General features: G+C 40.7%; 2 protein-coding genes across 3 annotated transcripts; one reads left to right on the plus strand and one right to left on the minus strand.

The window, feature by feature from the left end:
* The first annotated feature begins 280 nt into the window (after positions 1–280).
* Positions 281–5,833, plus strand: rpp40 (ribonuclease P/MRP 40 subunit). 2 transcript variants are annotated; one of them, XM_031562816.2, is made up of 8 exons: positions 281–1,343; positions 1,477–1,621; positions 1,789–1,857; positions 4,156–4,251; positions 4,444–4,569; positions 4,769–4,970; positions 5,062–5,196; positions 5,355–5,833. In XM_031562816.2, the coding sequence occupies exons 1-8, from the start codon at positions 1,227–1,229 to the stop codon at positions 5,551–5,553; spliced, it is 1,089 nt and encodes a 362-aa protein (XP_031418676.1). In that variant the 5' UTR covers positions 281–1,226; the 3' UTR covers positions 5,554–5,833. The 2 variants fall into 2 exon arrangements, with proteins under 2 accessions (XP_031418676.1, XP_012683404.2); XM_012827950.3 differs by having other exon boundaries at positions 285–1,343; positions 4,772–4,970.
* cdyl (chromodomain protein, Y-like) lies at positions 5,766–17,362 on the minus strand. Its single transcript, XM_012827949.3, has 7 exons — positions 16,825–17,362; positions 12,041–12,875; positions 11,618–11,883; positions 10,437–10,609; positions 10,106–10,316; positions 8,943–9,086; positions 5,766–8,226 (listed from the first exon to the last, which is right to left on the minus strand). Exons 1-7 carry the CDS (start codon positions 16,846–16,848, stop codon positions 8,068–8,070), a joined length of 1,812 nt encoding a protein of 603 aa, XP_012683403.2. The 5' UTR covers positions 16,849–17,362; the 3' UTR covers positions 5,766–8,067.
* Between the last annotated feature and the right edge of the window lie 3,555 nt (positions 17,363–20,917).

Genomic DNA, 20,917 nt, shown 5'->3' on the forward strand with positions numbered 1-20,917 from the left:
GACTTGCGTCAACTACTGCGTTTTCATTTTGTCCTCAACATGCCACGTGTAGATTTAAGACTGACATAGAGGAAATAATCTGCCCTGAAAATGTCGCCAATAAACACCTGAGACAAGGGATCAAGATAATAACATTTGGTAGACCACTGTGAAAGGCATTCTTATAAATGTTCCATTAGGGAATACCTGATTATAAGCGGAGTAACATTTTTGTTTAGACAACAAAACACAATGAGGCCTATTGAATTTATTCACTATGGCACCCACACATGGAGTGTGATTAGGAAGATGATCTGAACAGAGTTCCCCCTCTCAAGGAGAAATATCACTTTCAGTGTCACCCCTGTAGACTCATGGAATGTGCATTTATATAGGCCTGTGAATTCATATACTTAGAGGTTGGTGTTTAACGTCTTTCTATTGGCCTTTTTGAATGTGTGAAGTGTGGTGATTTGCTGTTTTTTGCCACACAAAAACCTTATAACTAAACTAACCTAATTAACTATTTCATCTTTGTGACTAATTTTACAATGAGTCTAATCAATAACCTATGATTAAAAACAAACCAATTCTCCATTTCTCCATTCTCTCTGCAAAGTTTAAATAAATAATTGCCATTGTAAAAATGTTTGTTTCAAATGCTGGTTGGCTTTGGGTCATTATGTAGGCCTAAATCTTCGCAATTTAGCAAAAAGTGCACAGAAACAAATTAGGCCTCAAATAGGCGACCTTTACTGACCAAATAAAAGCAACAAAATGTGTGACATAATTCTGTGTAGGCTTATCATGTCTCATCAGAAGTTGAAGAGGATGATTTCAAGGTATTTATCCAGGAAGAATTTGGATACGAGATTGAAGGTGATGTACTATAAATGTCATTGGCTATCAATGATGGACATTTTTACTTGAAGAAAAGTTGAAACAGATAATACACGTTTAACTTACTAGTTTACTGCTGTCATTACTGTTCGTACGATTCATTTAAAAAGTGTGTTTATGTTTGCTAAGGAAGTGACGTTGGCAGAGACGATCTAATTCTGGGTTTGCCATTGGTTAGCACATGACCATTCGTTAGCACGTGGGTGTGTTTTTCAAGATACGCGGAAGAAATACAGAGAGGTTGATCACAGGCGGGGTACCACATTTCTGCATGCTGAAGTTGGATATTGAAAGTGTTTCGCAAATACCTGAACAAGGTGAGACGAAGGCACATAGAAGTCGCAGCCATGTCCCCCGAACTGGAAAAGTGCTCCAGGAGTTTGCTTGTATGCGAAAAGTCCAATTTCACGAAAGAGAAATCTCGATATGATATCCACGTGTCGAAACACTACTTCAATTACAAGGTAACCTGGCTACCTATTCACCTCAAATTAGATGCCGTTTTAAAATTAACTCAAGAATACAAGCAGGAACCGAAGCTATAAGCAATAGAGCTGTTAATATATTAAACGTTATTCATTTGATTTTTTTTTGCAGGTGTCTATAGTAATCCCCGAATGTGCTTCATTACCAGCGAGCATTGCGGGAGTCATCAATAGTTTCAACTCCTATTACCGTGTTCGTGACCTACCAATATATAAACTTCTTGAGGAAGAGTTTCTTGAGAAAGTCGTGAAAAAAGGTAACAGCTAGGCTACTTCAGCCTGGTGGCATCCCGAACTTAGAATACAGTCGTGACCGAAAATATAGGGTACCATTGGTTGTATGTATCTAAATAGGATTTAAAATATTGTATGTGGTTGCAAAATGCTGACTATGTTCCATCTCTTTCTTTTTTTTTTTCCTCAGGTCAATTTTATGCACTTTCCTACAATACCAGAATTGACGAGGATAACACCATAGCATTTCTTCCAAGTGGTAAGATTTTCAGAAGCTTTTCAACAGCTCTCTCTAGAGCAGGGGTCCCTCAACCAGATTTCTCTGCCAGGCTGTTTGAAAGGGCCGGAGTATGTCAGTAACAGTGAATAGTACTTTAGACAACAAGAGGTCTGCCTTAGTTGAATATTGTATGTTAATCTAATGATATAGTTCAATTTGGTTACATACCATTGTTAGCTGGGTTGATTGCCATGGCACATTGTCAAAGTTGTATATAAAACATAATGGTGAGGTAACTAAAAAAGTATTGTACCATTTATAATCATTTTATTCAACCATTCTGTAATGCATGTGTACATACATCCTGTAGGAATACAACCTTTTAACAAAGAAAAAATAAGTTTAGGAAGCCCTCATAATCTATATTATTATTATTATTAATAATAATCTAATCCAGCCATTATAATCATTAGATTACTGGTTTAAGTAAATATTCAGGAGTAAATAATAATACTTCAGTATAAGTATATCTGCCTCTTGCTATCGTTGTATGAAGTTTACAAAACAGTCCCATACACTCACATACGGCTAGGTGGAAATGAGAGAATAACAAAGGCTATGGAATGAAGTAGCCTAGGTAGCTAATTTGCTAATGTATTAAGAACAATGTAAGGTCATCTTTATGACCAGCTAACAGAACTTCACAGAAAATATATAATGAACTACTTGGGTGGAGTTGTGTTAACGTAATATTAGTAACTTAAAGCCAGGGTAGGCGATTCTGGAGAAACCATCAAGAGTAAGATAGACTTTGAAAGTATACAACAACAAAAATCCTTGCTCCTTCCTTCTTTCAAAGCCACTCCTCCGAAACACATGAACACGCACTTCTAACTGCCAGAGCACGAGTCCACGTGAGTGTTGGAGATGAGTGCAGAGAATCGTCATCGTGAACGTATCCAACCACTTCATGTGTCATTCTCACAACTACAAAAACTCACAAATAAGTGACATCAACACATTTAGTAAAATGTCCTGTTCAAAGCCAATATAGCCTAACATAAGACAACTACACCTACAATGCAGACATCTGCAGACTTATACACAGATATATTATATAGCTATGTTGGCTACATAGTTCAGGAAAATAACACATTTCTCCCAAAACAAACCAGAGAATTACCTTTCCAACAGAAATAAGCAACCATGGTGTCACTTTTCAGCCCCCTCAACTCCCTCACTTGTCACCATCCTTACCTCCTGGGGCTGCATTGGGTTGAAGAACGAGGTTATATGCTAACTTTCACACCACCAACTACAAACCCTTAAGTGCCTGGCTTCCTGTCCCTGTGGTGGGTGCTTTTACCGAACATTAAAGCTTGGCTTCTGAACCCTTTCATCCGTATCTCCTTTGCTGCCTGCAGACTTCTGTGATTTACCCTAGTTTTAGCTAGGGCGTGGTGGTCTGTTTACTTGTTATTGTCGTTTAAGTTGTTGTCAAAGGAGGGATGGGCAGTTTTTTAATTGCTGGTGGGTTATCCCCCATTGTGTATGCTCCTGAAGCCACTCACTGAAGATATTGAGCTTGACCAGTGGGCGCATGTGGGGGAGGGGGGCTGCCCACAGCATGAGCAGTGATTGACACTCCTTCAGACACTCCTCCTGGCTCTGATTGGATGTTTTGATACGAGCGTGGTGGATTCTGGCAAATGCAGATGATCCATCTTGTGTACTACTGTCAGGATAGTGACAATTTTAGACAAATTATATTTACGGGTTACCTACTGCAGCTTTAAGTTACCTCAGGAAGAATCTCCATTTGACTGTCCAGTCGAAATAGAGTAACGTTAACATTGACGTTACCCTTGAATGAATAAATTAAGTTAGCAATCCAACCCACAAGGTAATATTGATGGCGCAATAAATCATGTTCATATACATGGACTGCTGAACTGATTTCGTATAATCCACCATCTGATGTCTTTAGCATGTTTGCAGCCTGCTGGAAGAGAAAACATCAGTACCGTGAACGGGTGTGCATCACCTGCCTCTGTTTGCTAAGAGCTTGTCGCGGAACAGCACCAAAACTATCACCAGTGGCCAAAAAATATATATCATCTACACTGTTAAGAACTACCATAGAGAATGCATGGGAAAGGTTAAGAAATTACTTTTCCGAAATGATTTCCGTCTCACGCACGGTGGGCCTGATACAATCATCACATAAATAGATTCAGGCGATGGCCTTAGTTTGGGGATCTCTACTCTAGAGAGAAGCATAAAACAAGTAAATAAAACAATGTTTTAATCTTATTTTTATCTGTTGTTTTAACAAAGGGCAGTTGATTCTGTCTGTCGATAAGGATACCTATGAGCAGCTGGGTTTAGAGGGAAAACCATCGCAGTACAAACACAGAAAGGTGCTGAGATATGGTGAGTCCATCTCGAGTATTGCGAGCCTCCTTTTCTTTGCAATAGCATATATACACTGTAAAGTAATATTTTCTGAACAATGCTTTTATGCCATAGAAATTACAGAATAAACAAAAGCTCTAGATATGTGTTATGATGGGTAGACTCTGTATACTTACATTTCTAAGTCCCATATTTCTTAATCCTCTGCAGTTGTGACTATAGACTTGACAGACAAGTTGATGAGTCCAGGTGCCAAGCGATACCAGAGGCTAATAACAAGTCTGAAAGAATGGGTGCCAATTAAATGCGACTTAATGATTTCCAGCAAAATGACAGGTGAGACTCTTATTTTCTGACAAAAGACATATTACTGATTACCACAGACAATCATTTGAATGAAAAACTCCAACTCAAAGCATTTATATTATGCCAATCAAGTGAGTTATACTGTTTTGAGTGTGTGTGTATATGTTTACCGCTTTTAATAGTACAAGTTACCAGATTAAACAAATGTGAGAATGCTTACTCTTGTCAGCAGCTGAGGAGGATGGTGGAGTGCTGCAGAATCTCCTCTCCCAATATAGTTTTGAAGAGCATAGGCCTACCCTGCACACACATACCCTGAAGGAAATGCCCTGCCCTTCTCTACACTCCACTGATCGCCATGGAGATGAGAAGTCATGTGACCCCCATCATTTCCTGGAGTGGCTGGGGGCAGTCAGTATGGACATCAGTAGGCAAGTGTCGATCATTATTCACTTCTAGGTATCTATAATTTGGTGTTCCTGGTTTCTCACAGTGGTTCTCACTATGTGACTTGTATTGTAGTGACAACGAGGCGTCCAGCTTTCTTTCAACATATGTCTGCCCCGACCCTCAGAGCTTAATGAGTCATGGGTTGCTGTGCACAGTCACTGGGTTCCTGATTCCTGAAGACATATACTCACTTCTTCTGGAGCTCAGGTCAGGCTTTCGTCTGCTACTGATTCACTGTTTACTTTGTATACGCTAAATGATAATTGGATCTCGACTCACACTGCTGATCAACTCGAGTGGCTTGAGTGACACCAGCAGCGTTTGAGAGTCTGATTAGTAACTCCTCTTTTTGTTTGTTACTCCAGGCGCTATTTTGATGAGCCAAAGTTCACCTCCTGGCTGTCCATGACTGTGCATGGCTTTGTGGACAGTCCAGTCTCCTGGGGAACCACAGAACATGGGTTCCTTAAGAGTGGAGAGAATTTCTACAACTTTGTGTGCTTCAGGAATCAGGACTATTGGTTGCACATGGCCACAGGCTCCCATGATGGTTGCCCACCCTAGTAGCAGTGAGAGAAGGTGGACATTTTCCTAGAAATCTTGAAAAAGAAATTCTGATTGTTAACTGTAATACGCCAGCATTAGGTTTCCCCACATTTCTGGCCATTCTGTTATAACAATGCATTCATCTTGCAGTAAACCCGGTTAGAAATATCCGTTTGAAGTATTTTTTTTATATAAATAAATTGACAACACAAGTAAAGAAAACATAAGCATAGTATGTGAAATAGTTTATTTTGCAGGTTTATATCTTATGAATCTATTAAAAAAAATCTTTACAGACTGTACAGTGTAAGTGTGTGTATACATATATATTCCATTTGTATACAAGTTCAACTACATGAAAAAAGGTCCAGAGACTGAAAAAATACTGTTCCAGTATTTTATACTAAAGGCAATGCACATTATATACAGTTCTCTACTCTGGAGGGGAAATGGTTCCGGACCCAACACATACATCAGTAAGGGCCCATTTCAATATCTTTCACTTCTAGGAGAAAATCTTACACGCCAGTGGAAGGTCTGCAAGGTGAGCATCTCAATTCATTAAAAACATACCCTCATGTCCAGTTATACAAGTTGCTTGGGCCTGATGGTTTGAAGTAGACATTCATTTTATTTGTCTAGTTACAATGATAATGGAGTAAATTATGTTTCAATTTCTAAGACGGATGCTTAATTTTATGACCCTTCAACACCTATGGATTTGACTATAAAACAATTACATGAATTTAATGTTTCCAATTTAGAGCAACCTTGGTCTTCAAAATGAGATGAAGGTGACATTTACATGGAGGGGACTGCGTCAGAACATTACATAAAATAAAGACAACATATAAAGGATTCACCTTAAAGTTAAGCATTACAAGTACATAAGCCAAAATTAGGGTGGTATACCCAATCAATGAGGGTTGTTTTTTTTGTTTTAAACATTTTTGATAGTTCAGGTATGTTAAAATGTTTTAAATATTTAAATACTTAGCACTGCATAAATAATAATTTCATCACTACAAGAAAACAGTAGTTTTTTTTTTTTTCGTAAAGGTTTCAGATTTCAGGGTGAAATTAGCTAAAAAGATTTTTAATCCAGCTGTTTCCTCTATCTTGTCAACTTTATGGAAAAATTACCTGGAAGAGTTTGTATTAACAAAACACAATGTCAATATATATTTACAAATAAGCATAATTAACAAAGACCCCAAACATAATGTTTGACCAGCACGACAGACACCACAAACAGCTGGATAGCAGTGCATGGCGCAAAGTCAGCAAGGAAGAGCTGGAGGTTTCGCCGAGGAAGATGGAAGGTTATGGATTTGGTTTTTGTTTTTGTTGAAATTTCAAATTTGTGCAGCAGACTCACCACTTGTGGCACTAAGGATCAACACAAGCACTGTGCTTTAAAAATATTCCACCCTCTAACCACAGAAGAAAAACTCAGACAACCCAAATTGTTTCTTGAGTAAAAGTGCAAATTTGCTCAAGTTCACATCAGGATGGCCCCCAGTAAACACGCAGTGAATCTGAATGGGTACAAGGCAACACTTTGGATCTCCACAGGCTCTTCAATCGACACAGACAAGCATAGACAAGTACAGACAAGCATACTCAAAAATGCAGTCCACCCTTCCTGACAAAGACTCACTTCATATTTCTTTAACTTAGCATTAAATAAAAAAATGACTACAATTCATTTATGCAATGGCATTGATAGTGACCTCAAACATTTTTGGTGATTAAAAATGAACCCAAAGCATTTGTCAGTGAAGACCTCTGCTTTGGGAATTCCACTGTGTAACAACACAGATAAGATAGACGGCAACATCTACAAGGTACAATTAAATAATACCTTATCTTACCAACCTAATACGGTGTTTCAGTCCCATCATGATGATCATCGGAGAGCTGGATTTGAACAGCCAGCAAAAAAAGTAATATGTGATATTCCCCATGGTTACCTCAAGGCGATCATGAAACCTGTTACACTCCCAGTGTGGAAGTAATGTCCCCAATACCCCTTACAAACCCATTGTGTTGTTTTCAACTCCATAAATAGCTCTGCCACCTCTCCATCAAACACCATGTTCCACAAACTCCTCGGTTGTGTACACCAAGGGTCCGCTGAGACTGGTCAGGGTAAGACGTTAGCTTGACTGACCAACTCCAAGCACAGAGGGCCAGCGAAGCATGTGACACCAGATAAAGCTGGGAGAGTGTTACAGCCTGACAGGCTCATGTAACCACAAAAATCATTTCCATGCACATACTAGGGAATTGTTAGCCAGTTTTAAGATCAACCGCCCCAGCAGGAGCAGATTCAAACAAAGTTCATCTTTTTCCTTCACGTGGATGAAGATCAAATTCAACTCGTACTGGAGATTAGCGGATCTCGTCCCCAAAAAAAGTCTTTCATTGTTCCCTCTAGGCACTTTTGAGGATTGAACTTCCTGGTCAGAAGAAGTGTTTAAGCTGCAGAGGCGCTGTCTTTTTTTTTTTTTTTTTTCTCCTTTGCCCAGTTTAGAACTCATCCGTTTTGTTCTGCAGGTATTTTAAAATCGAGTCCATGCCCTGGGCCGAGCCCCAGACCCTCTTTAGTGCCTCGCACTCCCGCTCGTTGGCCTGCTCCAGGACGGTCCGGTTGGAGTTCCGCACCAGTGCTTTGGACTCCCGCAGAACCTACAGTACCACCACAACAGCAGGAGCACGGAAAAGACCAGGAGTAGGAGTAACAAAAACATAGAAAAGGTCAAACAAAAAAAGAAGGGGGAAAAGGAAAACAAAACAAAAAAGGAAAGAAGGACAAAATGGTTTATGGATATGGATGCATTGTGAAGCTGTACAAAAATATTCTCAATATAGTTCCTGTTATAGTTCGCTTTAACAGTTTTATGTGCTTGCAAAACAACAAGGTGTGTGTTAAATCATGCTCAACTCTTGAGTAATGTTGAGGACCTAAGATAGTGCCTAATGTCATAATGTGGTGTGCCTACCAGCATTATTGCTCCCCAACAGATTAGATGTGTCTGCTAAACAGTGTACATCAAGTGACATATTAGAATAATGGTTGATCGTGTGAGATTCAACCAAAGGTCTTACGTTTTTCCTTTATTTCTGATGTTCGATAATCATGCCAGTAGCACACATACATTTCTTAGACACGCTGAGTTATATTTTTTTGTGGAGCCTAATGTGGATTGTGAGAGTTAGGGACACATGTACATGTTCTTCAATGAGAGGCCATAGAACTAAAGACCAACAAAAAAATAATTTAAAAAGAGGGAGACGGTGTGAATGTGTGGAAATGTGCTGTATGCGTGATTGAATGCCATGCCATACACACAAATAAAAACAAAAAAAAATAAAGCTTTTAAATGAAATAAAGGATGACTTACAATGGAATTACAAGAGACTAGCTCCCTAATGCGCACCATGACCTCCTGCATGAACGTGCCTGGCCACAGTACTTGGGACACGAGGCCCTTGGCGCAGGCCTCTTGAGCCGTTAGCTTCCTCCCACTCAGCAGCATCTCATTGGCCTGCAGCAGGGAGGAGAGGAGAGGAGGCGAGAGGAGAGGAGAGGGGAAAGGAGAGGAGAGGGGGGTGGAGAGGAGAGGGGAGGGGAGGGGAGGAGAGGAAACACACGAGAAGGAGGGCAAGGAAATGATGGGCGACATAAACACATTGGAGAGTTTTTTTTGTTTGAAAAGTTAAGGAGGGAACTGCACTGTGTAGTATCAGTGGACCAATACCATCATCTAAAATTATACTTAGTGATGGTGTTACGTTCGCAAGTTATGAAGAAATATAATGCTTTTATCAACGACTCAATTATTGCTACAATGTCTGATTATGCCTACTGATCTGCTTATTTAGGCTGGAGTATATAAGCTTCTAGCAAATGTATGGCTAATGCATTTATATTTGTACCATTCCCCATTTGGGCTTCTTTTCAAAATTTCAAAAAGGACTGATCTACAGCTATCTTCGTAAAGATTGATTTTGGGCAGGGAGACAGCCGTGCATACTTGTGGCAATTATACAGCTTACTTTTCCCTTTTGAAAAATAAACAAGCTGCAACGTTTTTAGAAATAAGCAGGAACGTTTGTGAGGGGTCTGTGTTCACGGTAATTCTAACGAGGACATAATGGCACGAAAGTGTCATAATCTTGTAAAAAAGAAGCTAATCCATTCACTTCAGCCCACCATTCCAATGGACTATGGGTAAGTGTTTGTCGCTCTTATGGGGGTATTTTAATATGATGCTAAAGTAATATATGACTTCTGTGAAAACAACACTGTACTTCTATTTGAAAGTAATACGTGATATGTAAACAATTTCACTTGGAGAGTAATTGTGTTATCACTGATCATGCTACGGACAATATCAAAACTGCACTGAATGAGTACAAAATACCAAGTTCCTACTGCTGCCTTTTCAGCAGTATAATGAACACAACACACACGGAACTGGAGAGAAGCCTGCGGTATGGGTAGGTTGTTATTACAATGTAATAACAATAGATTTGGTATAGATGGCTGAAAATGCCAACTGACCGAGGCAACTCCCATGATGCGAGGGAAGGTGATGGATGAGCAGGCATCAGGCGTCTGGCCAATGGTGGCATAGGGCGTCTGGAACCAGGCCTTTTCATTGGCCCAGATGACATCACACAAGGGCAGTATAGAGGCACCAAGCCCTATGGCAGGCCCATTCACAGCAACGACGATGGGCTTCTTAAACTGGATGAATGTGTTCACAAATGTCCTGGTAAAAAAAGGGAGACACATATGACTTTTACGCATTTTATCTGAAGAATCAAAACCTTCACAGCATGAAAAAAAAAAAAATTCTTTAAGGACCGATGGAAATGGCTCTGCTCCGTACCTAATCGTTTCAGCCATTTTTATGCTCTCCTTCTTACGATCGTCAGTGAGGCGCCGTATGAAGTACAGGAAGTCAAGGCCACAGCAGAACACACTTCCCACCGCACTGAGCAGCACCAGCTTACTGTCATCAGCAGCCGCCGTGGCCATGGCACTCTGAACCTCCTTCATCACCTGCAGCCACAAATACACACACACACACACACACACACACACACACACGTATTAAAACAAAGCATGCAATCTCAAAAGAATGCATCTGCCATGGAATGGCTTGCCTTCACATGAACAGAGCAGGTCTTAGTTCCTGCCCTGATGACAGATCATGTTTACCGGAAAATGGTGTGAAGTGAGAGCTCTATCTTCAGTCACATCAATCACACCATCCTTTAGCGGTACTATATTTATCCCCAAAGAGAGCAAAGGGGATAAAAAGTAGCTAACTGCAAGCGACTGTTGTTACAGAGCATTGTGACTCATTGTTGCTGTCCACACTGCAGCTGTTTGATCAACGTTTCAATGTTTGACAATTCATCTTGAAGACAGGCAGCGTGTCAAGTCAAAACATAGAGGCGGGGCGTCCGTTAATGCGTCGCATTGACCCAAGCGTTAAGACAGCTAGTTAGGACAGCTTTGTTGATTTTAACTGGAGCAAATTACTTTTGTCGTTGTGTCTTGCTCACTTTGATGGCAACTACAACTAGTACAGTGTACGAGAGCCCAATTTGTCTATATTACCCTGGCTGCTTGAAGAGTAACTCAAGTCATTTCACATAAGACTGATGAACTGGAAATGTGTTACTTTACCAGCACTTGGTCAATCAGAAAATAAAACCATTCTGTCAGCAGTTGGACAATCATTCATTTTGTCATTCAATCATTATCTAGTGCGATGGCCACTGCTTTTCAGGAAACGACTTTAGGAAGTCGCTTGATGCAGACTTGTGAGTGAGGTCACACAACTTGCAAGTCAATCGATAAGGGACAGGTCTAGCATGTGCCACCCCCAGTGCATATTTGACCACTTATTTAAATCCATAGCTACCAGCAGTATAGGCAGATCTCAAGTAAATGGACAAGGTATTTCAACTAAGAGTAGCTGCACCTTTATAGGCATCCTAAAGACATTCAATTCACTTTAGTTATAAACAGTCACTACTACTAGTAGGCAAAATTTCTCACATCTGGGTTCAGGGAGTTGTACTCTGACGATTTGGTAGAGAACAGGATGTGTGTGAAACCATCCTGCTTCTTCACCACGATGTCCCGATAACGGTAGGCACTCTCTGTCTGGCGGACGCTGAAGCGCAAACGCTTGTCAAAGGCTGCCGTGCGTTCTTCAAAGCGCCGTTTCCCACTCACTCCAGAGGCACTAGTTACTCCAGTAGCCGCAGTCTGCATGCTAGCAGTCCCATTAGCTGCCGAGGCCTCCATGAACGTCGAAGTACCTTTGAGAAAGCAAACAGCAAACAGTGACTACTTGGAGGACCAATCCACCACTCATTTCTGAGGCATTATTTTACAGCCATCATTACCACTGCATCCGCAAAATACATTACATTGTGTTTTCCGAGGCTTAAATAAATAAATCAATCAATACATTACCTTTTCCATTGAGTACGCGCATAGCTGCAGGTGTGACGGGGAGCTGTGGAGGGGCCAGAGTGGTTTGTGATCGAGGCCGGGTGCCCATGCGTGCCCTCTCTTCCCCCGGCCCCAGCTGGACGCCCACTGGCTTCTCCAGCAGGGCCACCTCAGGGGGCACAGAGTCTGGCTCCTGCCCACCCTGCTCGAGGCCTTGTGCAGCCTCACTGGGCGACTCCTCGGAATCAGTCCGACTGTTCATGGGACTCTTAGGCACGAGGATTTTGATGCCGGACTTGGCGAGGTCCATGCTCCGCCGTAGAGTATTAACAGTTGGCGATACAGTCAAACCTGAGCCAGTAACACTATCGGTGATGGCACCTAACCGTTTATACTTTTGGCTTGACATCTGCTGCTGTTGCTGTCGTTGCTGATACGTTGCGGTCTCAATTTTAGAGTCTGTGTCCTTCAAATCGGGCAAGTGCTGCTGCTGCTGCTGCTTTGTGGGACCAATGGCTACCGCTGGAGGAGAGGACGAGCTTACAGTCTTTGCCAGGGGGAGGCTGATGCTGGGGCTGTGGGGTTGGGGTCTTGAGATCTGCTTGCGCGCACTGTTGCTGCCGCCGGAGGACGAGTGGCTGAAGCTGACGCAGGGCGAGCTGCGCGTGGAGCGGATGAGGGAGCCGTCCCGCTGCCGGTCGCTCAGCTGCCGGTTGAACTCGTGGATGAACTCCATGCAGTTGGCCAGGTGCGTCTCCGGCTCCCAGGTGTCCCCCTCGTAGCCGAAGCCTCGCCAGCGGACCAGGTACTCCATTTTGCCCTTCTTGTTCTTCCGCTTGTCAACGATCTTCTCGACCTGCAGACAAGGGATTGTAAGGAGGTTAAGTTTTCATCTGGTAGATGCGAGGTGTTTTGATAGCTGGCTGGCATGGTATTATTGACAAGGGAATCAGTTTTAATCAGTCCCTTGACCTGGGTTAGACAATAGCCAAATTGTAATTGTGTGCCAATAAAACCTGACAATTATTATTACAATTATAACAGCATCCTGACTGTAGCTCTGCACAGAGACAACTGATTTGTGGGCAACACCACAAGAACAACTTGGACACAGACACAAATTTAAAAATAAAATGCATCAACTATTTCAGGGCTCCAGATGGCAACTAAAATGGTCATCAAAATATTTAATTTTGCAACTATTTCTCTCCCTGTCAGTCACCAGTGGCGACCGTCCCCCAGAAGAACACATTTCCTTCAGCAAGCTGATACACTAACGTTGTGACACGACGGGTTCTACATTAGCGCTTGTCTGATTGTCCAGCACAGGTTTGAAAAAATAAAATTAGCCTACATCACTCAAACTCAGAAGACTTGTTTGAAGGACTAGTGCACTTAGGGTGCAGTCATAAAACTTCCTATAGAAGTATTGGTCACATGTTTTAGGCACCTGAACTTATATTAATGTTTATGAACTTAATGATCAGTCTAACATTTGTGTTTTGAAACAGCAACAGTTTTTATGATTAGGAACATTTTATGACAATGCTCCAAATTGTAATGCATACATGTGCATTTCTGAGTGATAATTTCCTCCTACTCGTGTATTAAATGATGAGAAACAGCATGGCTAAACAATGAAGTGATGTCTGTAGGGTCCAGCTGCTCATATCGTAGTCTATATCGTATGAAAACATTTCAGGTCTACAGCAGTTAACTATGTCCGCTAAATTTTATTTTAAAAAGCAAAAATTTGGAGTTGCCGTATAAATTGATCATTAGTTAATCATCCACAATACCCCATAGGTAGGAAACATGCGCCTTGTCCAAAGACTTCTGTAGATTAATGAACTTGCGCTGTGTGTTGTTTTAAGTGGAAATGTTTACTGAACGATAATTATGGAAGAGGTCCCGTATTTAGTTTAGTTTGTCAAAAAGCCTGGCTGACCAGTACCTCCAGGATTTTGTGATTTTTTTGGTAATATTTTGCAATCAAAATGATTGATCTTGTGGTGGTGAGTTCTAAAAATGAGTGGTAAGTTTTTGCTATTTTCTGTTATCCTTAAACTCCACATGTAGCCTACTAGAAAACAAATCAATGACAGATAGAAATCACAGACATCAGTCAGATTATCTATACAAGTTTTTAAATATATTTTAGCATGTTGTGCACTTCCTGGTGTGGGATAAATATGTCTGTGTCAGAGAAAATATGTGCTTAATGTTCCATTTTAGTACGTTTGTGTTTTTAGCCTGTTAATGGTCATTTCTGTTATGCTTTTTGAGCCCGTGTGCTATGCGTAATCGAGTGTATGGGATTCTCCGTTGTTCAGACACATCACACGCTGAACTACTGGTTCTCACATGATTTGCATTTGCATAAAGTTGGAGATTGGCCATCTCAATTTTGCTTGCCTTGCTAGATTTGCTCCAATTTCCACCCAATCAGAGTGAATTTTGCTTTTATTCAACCTGAATGAGAGCGAAGTGAAATATGCTGCAATGGAAGCGTACCGTTACGGTGCTACCTGACCTAATCTAAAAATGAAGACTCAACTAGGGAGATTTAGCAGTCTGTCCAGTTTTTTATGATTTGCGAATTCTACGAATTCAATGTGAAAAATCTTAAAATACTATTTAAAATTCTCACGTCTGATTTGTATCTGTATTTTTTTTTTTTTTAGTAGCCCATATGTGCCATTTAAGTAGGGTTTAAACAGAAACAAAAACCACGTTCAGAAATCATCTCCACAAAATCATCACCGCTGTCATTTGGATGGCAAGAAATCACCAAAACATTCACAAAATCCTGGAGGAACAGATTTAGGTAGGCTGTATTTGGCGGTTAAAGCAGAGATGTTAGAATCTAAGCAGACCTTACAGATAAGTGCTGATCTCTGCCTTCAAACCTCTACCTTAACTATCATATACTAGGCTCATACACACAAGAAACCTTTCAATCCTATACTAGGCTCGTACACACAAGAAACCTTTTAATCCTATACTAGGCTCATACACACAAGAAAACTTTCAATCCTATAGGCTCATACACTGCCCAAGTGCAAATTGCTTAGTATAGCATACAAACGTGGCTATTCCAGCAAGGCATACTCGAAACCATGGGCGCTTGGAAACAAAGTGCAGAATGGCAGATTGAATAGAAAACTAGCAACCAACTTTAATAGCATCAACCTTCACCTTGGCTATAAGTCATCAACTTAAATGATTCCAGCACCATGGAGAGCAAAGCATAACTATTGTCTTGGAGAGAAACAGGGTTTCCATTTTAGGCACTGAAACAGATTTGGCCAATTCACTCATCTATACTCCACTCTATGCACTAAACAAATGGTATTCTGGATCACCCTATTTGAAGCAAAACAAACATCATAGACATTAACTTTTATGATGACATGCATTGGATACATAGGAGTAGGGTGCATGAAAACTTCACATCCTTGTCAGTAGGGCTAAATTCCTAATATGATGGGTAGCAGTCGATACGAAACAAATCTCAAAGGGCCAGACAAAAATTTCGTCTGAATATGGTTGAGAAGGATTTCCAGCATTTCACACATTCCAAAACCATTCAATGCCCCCTGAAATGGAGGTACAGTTTGTCAACAGCAAAGGTGATTGGTTTTTAGATGTGAAAACAGGGCATGGCATTGTTTGTGTCGCCTTTCACTTACAATTCATCATAATCATAATCAACTGCCAATACAACTGTAGTAGAGTCTTCCATGTCTCAGAACGACATTTAGGGGAAATCAAAATCGTTGGAAAACAGAATAGGGAAACTCTAGAAAGGCTTCATGAGTAATTTAGAAAAAGAAAATAGGCGAAATGCTTTTCATCAGTGTTATCATTAGGGCCTGGTTGTTGGAAAACGAATTTGTTTAACTCAACAAAAACCTTTATGTGTTTTATTGCACTGTGAGAAACCACCTTAATGGTAACGGTAAATTACAAAACTCCAGGCTCAAGCAACCAACTAAATGAATTCATGTTATGAGTGTTTAAAAACTTTTCGTGTTTTTGAGTTCTTAAAAACTTAACTTATCGTCTAAACAGAAAACTAATACCACACAATGTATTGTTCTAATAATATCTACTGACAGCATGACATGACTGGCTGGTTAGCATAACGTTACTTGGTTAATTACAAACATGAAACAAAGGGCAAGTTGCGCTAACTTTACCAATCTAAGCTTGCAATCTCCATCACAAGGCTGTACTACGTTTATATATTCACTGCAGTGTAAACCAAACTAGGTTGAAATTCACCCTTATAAAAAGCCATCTACATTTGACAACTTAGCTAGCTGGTCCAAAGTAAGGCCTTTTTGTTATAATATTAGCCATCACTCAATCTAGCCTGATAACTAGCCAGCTAGCTAGCTACTTTTAAAACGACCACATTTTGTACGCTACATTATCAGAGGGACCACTTTATTTCATTTAGAAAGTCTTCCGGAATACGAACCAGTATAGCCACGAACGCTACACGCATCAAGTTATCACATTCGAGAGCGAACACACCAAAGGAACGTGAGCTTGGAACAGTTCAGTAAGTTGGAATCTTACAAGCTAAATGCCCAAGGAAAGCTAGCTAGCTTCTACTTTTCACTCAGCTAGCAAGCTAGCTAGCTATCGCTATTCAACGACGTTACCAGGCGAGTCAGTAGCTACCACACATGATGACCCCAAAGGACCAAAATGTTAAAACTGTTTAGACAAAAACACCTACAAAGATTTGATATTACACAATTTCAGGTCAACTTTAAGGGGTTTAATTTCCATACCTCGTAGAGCTCCTCCGAGGCCATAATGAGCAGATAAATTGTCGACGTTCAGCTAATCCGGTTGAACTGAAGACACTTTTTTTTTCTCCAGTTGCAGTTGTCTTTGGCCTCTCCTCCCTCCCCGATCGCGGTGATGGGCTTCACACTCAACCACGCGATCTCTTTCTTGACGTAGTCTATTATCTGGCACTTGTCTTTCTATTTTCAACGTTTAGGCAAGTAATAACAGAGGAACAATCATCTCTCGTCTAACCTTACTTTCGATTAAGTCATTGAGTTTCTGCCAATGCCAGCGTTAACTATGCGCAGAACCGATTGCGCGAAGTCATGGTGGAGCTTCCCAACCAATAACTCCTTAAAACAGGAAGTCTTAATCGTGCTTTGATGCAAACCGAAGAAAATCATTCCAGATTCTTTCATTTTAGATGAATAGTCATCGAGGCCTTTATGTAGAGACTAACGCCAAAAATCATACTAAGGGAAGAAAAGGCGACTGGTCAAACTAACTGGCAAATTAAAGCATCACCACACTGGGGACAGGTGTGTCAAGCAAGTGGGTCCTCCTCCAATGGCCCTTCATTTCAAACATCTTTTGGCAGTAGCGAGTTGGCTACCAGGAACTTATTGGTTTTGAAGACAACAAATGTATTCAATACTGTACCAAGTGAATAATGTTCCTTTAGTTTCAGTTCACAGTTAGATCACATTTGTGTATGTAGACTATTTTATGTATTTGTTTTGTTTTTTAACTTAGAATTTCTAAAAGAATTGGGTCTTTACCAGCTTTTTAAATATGGGTAGCTGCACAGCATGTAGAGCAAGGCATCACATTCCACTAGTGCAGTTTTCTGTCTAAAGGAGCATTGGGGAGAGAGAGTGGTGGGGAGATCCTGCATAAATGGACGGAGAGAGACAGCCTGTTCATGGAGTGGAACCAGTGAACATGAGGTGAAGAGAGAGACAGGGTTGCGAAGTCTCACGCTTTTGGCAAGAGACGCACACTTTTATGTCTTGTCTCACAGTAGCATGAAAAAAATCACTGAATTCAATGCACCTCACAAAAAATACACTTGTCAGCCTTGAAAGTTGGCGACTCTGTTTCAGAGTTTCAGACAGGCAGTGAATGTCTAACACAGCATGTATGACAGGAGAAGAGGGCAGGGTAGAGATACTGCAGAATAGATGCAAAGGAAGAGATGATGTGAATGAATTACACTTTCACAAAAAAGACAGAAATAAATCCTGTTTCATGTCCTATTCTGGTAATATACTGGTAGTACCTGCATTATTTACACATTCCTTTATTCATTCAGCAACTGTATGCCATCTTTCATAGTCTTTGTTAAGAGTTGCTTTTTTCTGTACTGCAAAGTTTGCTAATAAGAATTCACGGCACTGAACTGATTTAACCAGTTGTAGTGCTGTGTGGTGTGATATGTTTTATTTTTAACATTCATTCCCAAACATTGCATAAGGGAGGAGGTAGAACATGAGGTACAGAAGCTAACAATGGCAATTTATATCATGAGAACAACAGGACTTTTTCACATAGCTGAGGATCTGCTGATTGAAGGCATTGAATTAGTATGAGGTCTGCTTTCTGACCTATAATGTAAGCATCAAACCTGCACCATGAGTTACCCGCATGATCTGAACACTATAACCTAGCCACCCAGCCTCAATCCCAGGTCTACAGGGTTAACCTGCACCCTGACTGCAATGCCAGAGACCCAGGTTTGATGATATAGCAGTCAGAGCACATATTCAAATATGGTGACGGTATAGTGATACCTACTTTTTGGGTGATCCAAACAATCGGACAGAGAGGATGCCTTACACTGGCTGTCAGTGTTAGAAAAGTAGACATAGACCTTTATAATGTGTTGTTGGTTTTGGACTTTCATCAGTATTAGCACCACTATCATCAGTATTTTAAAGGTCCAATAAGAGTTCACTTTTTTAGTGCAGGTACCACACAACACACTTATTGTTGTAGTCCATCTTATATTGGAACAGTTGTGTACGAAAATGAAATTGTTAGAGAGTGACAGAGTGAAAGAAAGAGATGTCTGCTGTGTTAGTACTGTAAGGTTACATGACAACAATTGTGTTTTTTGCACAACCACCCATGAATGCAGTACAGATAATGCCAATGAGGACTCATCACTTTGGGATTTCTGCAGGTCTGAGCTGAACTGTGTTTTTGAAGCAATACTGATTCTGAATCCTGTCTATCCTAAGCATGACATGTATCTGCCTGGTCTTCTCATCCAATTTGAGGATAGTAACAAACATTATTTATACGGCGCATTTCATACCAGGAGGTAACACAATGCGCTTAACAGAAGGAAATGGGGGGGGGGGCACTTTTCCAGGGGGGGCACTTTTCTGCTGTACATGTGTGCACGCACACATGTACAGCAGACCCACTACAGACCTGATATCATGATACACAGTGTGTGTCAAAAGCTATACGCTCAGATCCAGGAGGGCAAGGACAATCCTGAGGTCATTTACAACCTTGACAAATGCCGTTTCTGTGCTGTGATGCCAGATTGGAAAGTGTCAAAGGCACAGTTAGCATCTAGGAAATTATTGAACTGTTTAAAGGCAATTTTTCCAGGATTTTACTTATAAATGGAAGGTTGAAGATAAAATTGTTAAGGACTGAAGAGTCTAAATTACTTTTCTTCAGGAAGGGTCTCACCAGGGCAGTTTTAAGTTCTGATGGGAAAATACCTTTAAGCAGGGAACAGTTTATAATGGCTAGAATGTCCTTAGACACAGAGTTAAAAGTGGTCTGAAAAAACGTGGGAATGGGATCAAGAGGGCATGTAGACGACTTCAATTATGACACTACTTTGCTCAGCATTTCTGTGTCAGCCAGTGCAAAAGAGCTCATACTTTTACAGCATGGTGGAAGGGGACCAAGACATTTTATATTTCCCGAGCAATACTCCTAATGTCGGTTATCTTGTCTCTGAAGCATGCTGCAAATTCCTCACATTTGGAGGTGGAAAACAGACTATCATCTACTTTGGGTGCAGGATTTATAGGGCTGTCGATTGTTAAAAAGAGCACCCCAGAATTGTTAGAATTTATAGATATCAATTTCGAGAAATTATCCTTCCTAGCATTTTTTATTGCTTTATTAAAGACTGAAAGATGTTCCTTAAAAATATCAAGATGGACCTGTAGCTTGGTCTTTCTCCATGTACGCTCAGACCTCCTCCAAGATCTCTTAAGTTGATTTTTCCCTCATTTCTCCATGGAGCATTTTGTTCGGCAAAAACCTTTTTTAGTTTCATAGGTGCTACAGAGTCCAGTGCTGTCCTTAATTTTGTATTGAGAGTACTAGATCATAAACACACGATGGCCCCTCCTCTGGGCTTGTTGTACTAGTTATGTTCATTAACATTTTAAAATTCTCAACTCCTGCCGAGTCAAGATAACGTTTCTTAATAAAACATTCAGTACTATTTTTAACTTTAGGTACCAGTGTTGTAAAGAAAATACAAAAGGGGTCCGAAAGGGCAAGATCACAGATAGACGATATAACAATTGTTAGGCCCTTTGTAATCACTAGATCAAGGGTGTGGCCACGGTTGTGAGTGGGTTCCGTAATGTGTTGAGTAAAGTCCATAATTCAAGAGATTAATAAAATCCCTGGCATTTGTGTCATTCCCATTATCCAAGGGTAGGTTAAAATCAGGTTAAAATCACCGGTGATAATAATCTTATCATAGTTTGTGTGGATAATGGACAAGAGTTCTAAAAAGTCTGTTAGGAAAGTAGGACATTGCTTGGGTGGCCTATACACAGTTACTGTCAGAACAGGAGGCTGGCATGGCACGATATTCAAATGAGGTAAAATCATCAAAAAAGGAGATGCTGCACAGCGTATCCTTGGTTATGGTGGCTGTCCCACACCAGTCCCCAAGAGATATGGATGTGATCCTGATGATTTAGAAAATTACTTATAACTTTATTTCCTGGCCAAGTCCTTAGTCAGGTTTAAGAGCTGGTTTAAACACAGAGACACCCGGGTTTACGTGGTGACCTTTATGCCACTTTTATTTGAACCTAATACGTG

The sequence above is a fragment of the Clupea harengus genome, chromosome 25 (assembly GCF_900700415.2).
Source record: "Clupea harengus chromosome 25, Ch_v2.0.2, whole genome shotgun sequence".
In the NCBI taxonomy this organism is placed as follows: Eukaryota; Metazoa; Chordata; class Actinopteri; order Clupeiformes; family Clupeidae; genus Clupea; species Clupea harengus.

What these genes read in the sequence shown, in the direction of transcription:
- rpp40 (XM_031562816.2), top strand. Translation starts at nt 1,227, where the DNA reads ATGTCCCCCGAACTGGAAAAGTGCTCCAGGAGTTTGCTTGTATGCGAA. An exon ending in CATAGCATTTCTTCCAAGTG is followed by an intron (nt 1,858 to 4,155) that starts GTAAGATTTTCA and finishes GTTTTAACAAAG; the next exon opens with GGCAGTTGATTCTGTCTGTC. An exon ending in GATTTCCAGCAAAATGACAG is followed by an intron (nt 4,570 to 4,768) that starts GTGAGACTCTTA and finishes TACTCTTGTCAG; the next exon opens with CAGCTGAGGAGGATGGTGGA.
- cdyl (XM_012827949.3), bottom strand. Translation starts at nt 16,848, where the DNA reads ATGGCCTCGGAGGAGCTCTACGAG. An exon ending in CCTCGGAGGAGCTCTACGAG is followed by an intron (nt 12,876 to 16,824) that starts GTATGGAAATTA and finishes CCTTGTCTGCAG; the next exon opens with GTCGAGAAGATCGTTGACAA. An exon ending in AAAATGGCTGAAACGATTAG is followed by an intron (nt 10,317 to 10,436) that starts GTACGGAGCAGA and finishes TTTTTTTACCAG; the next exon opens with GACATTTGTGAACACATTCA.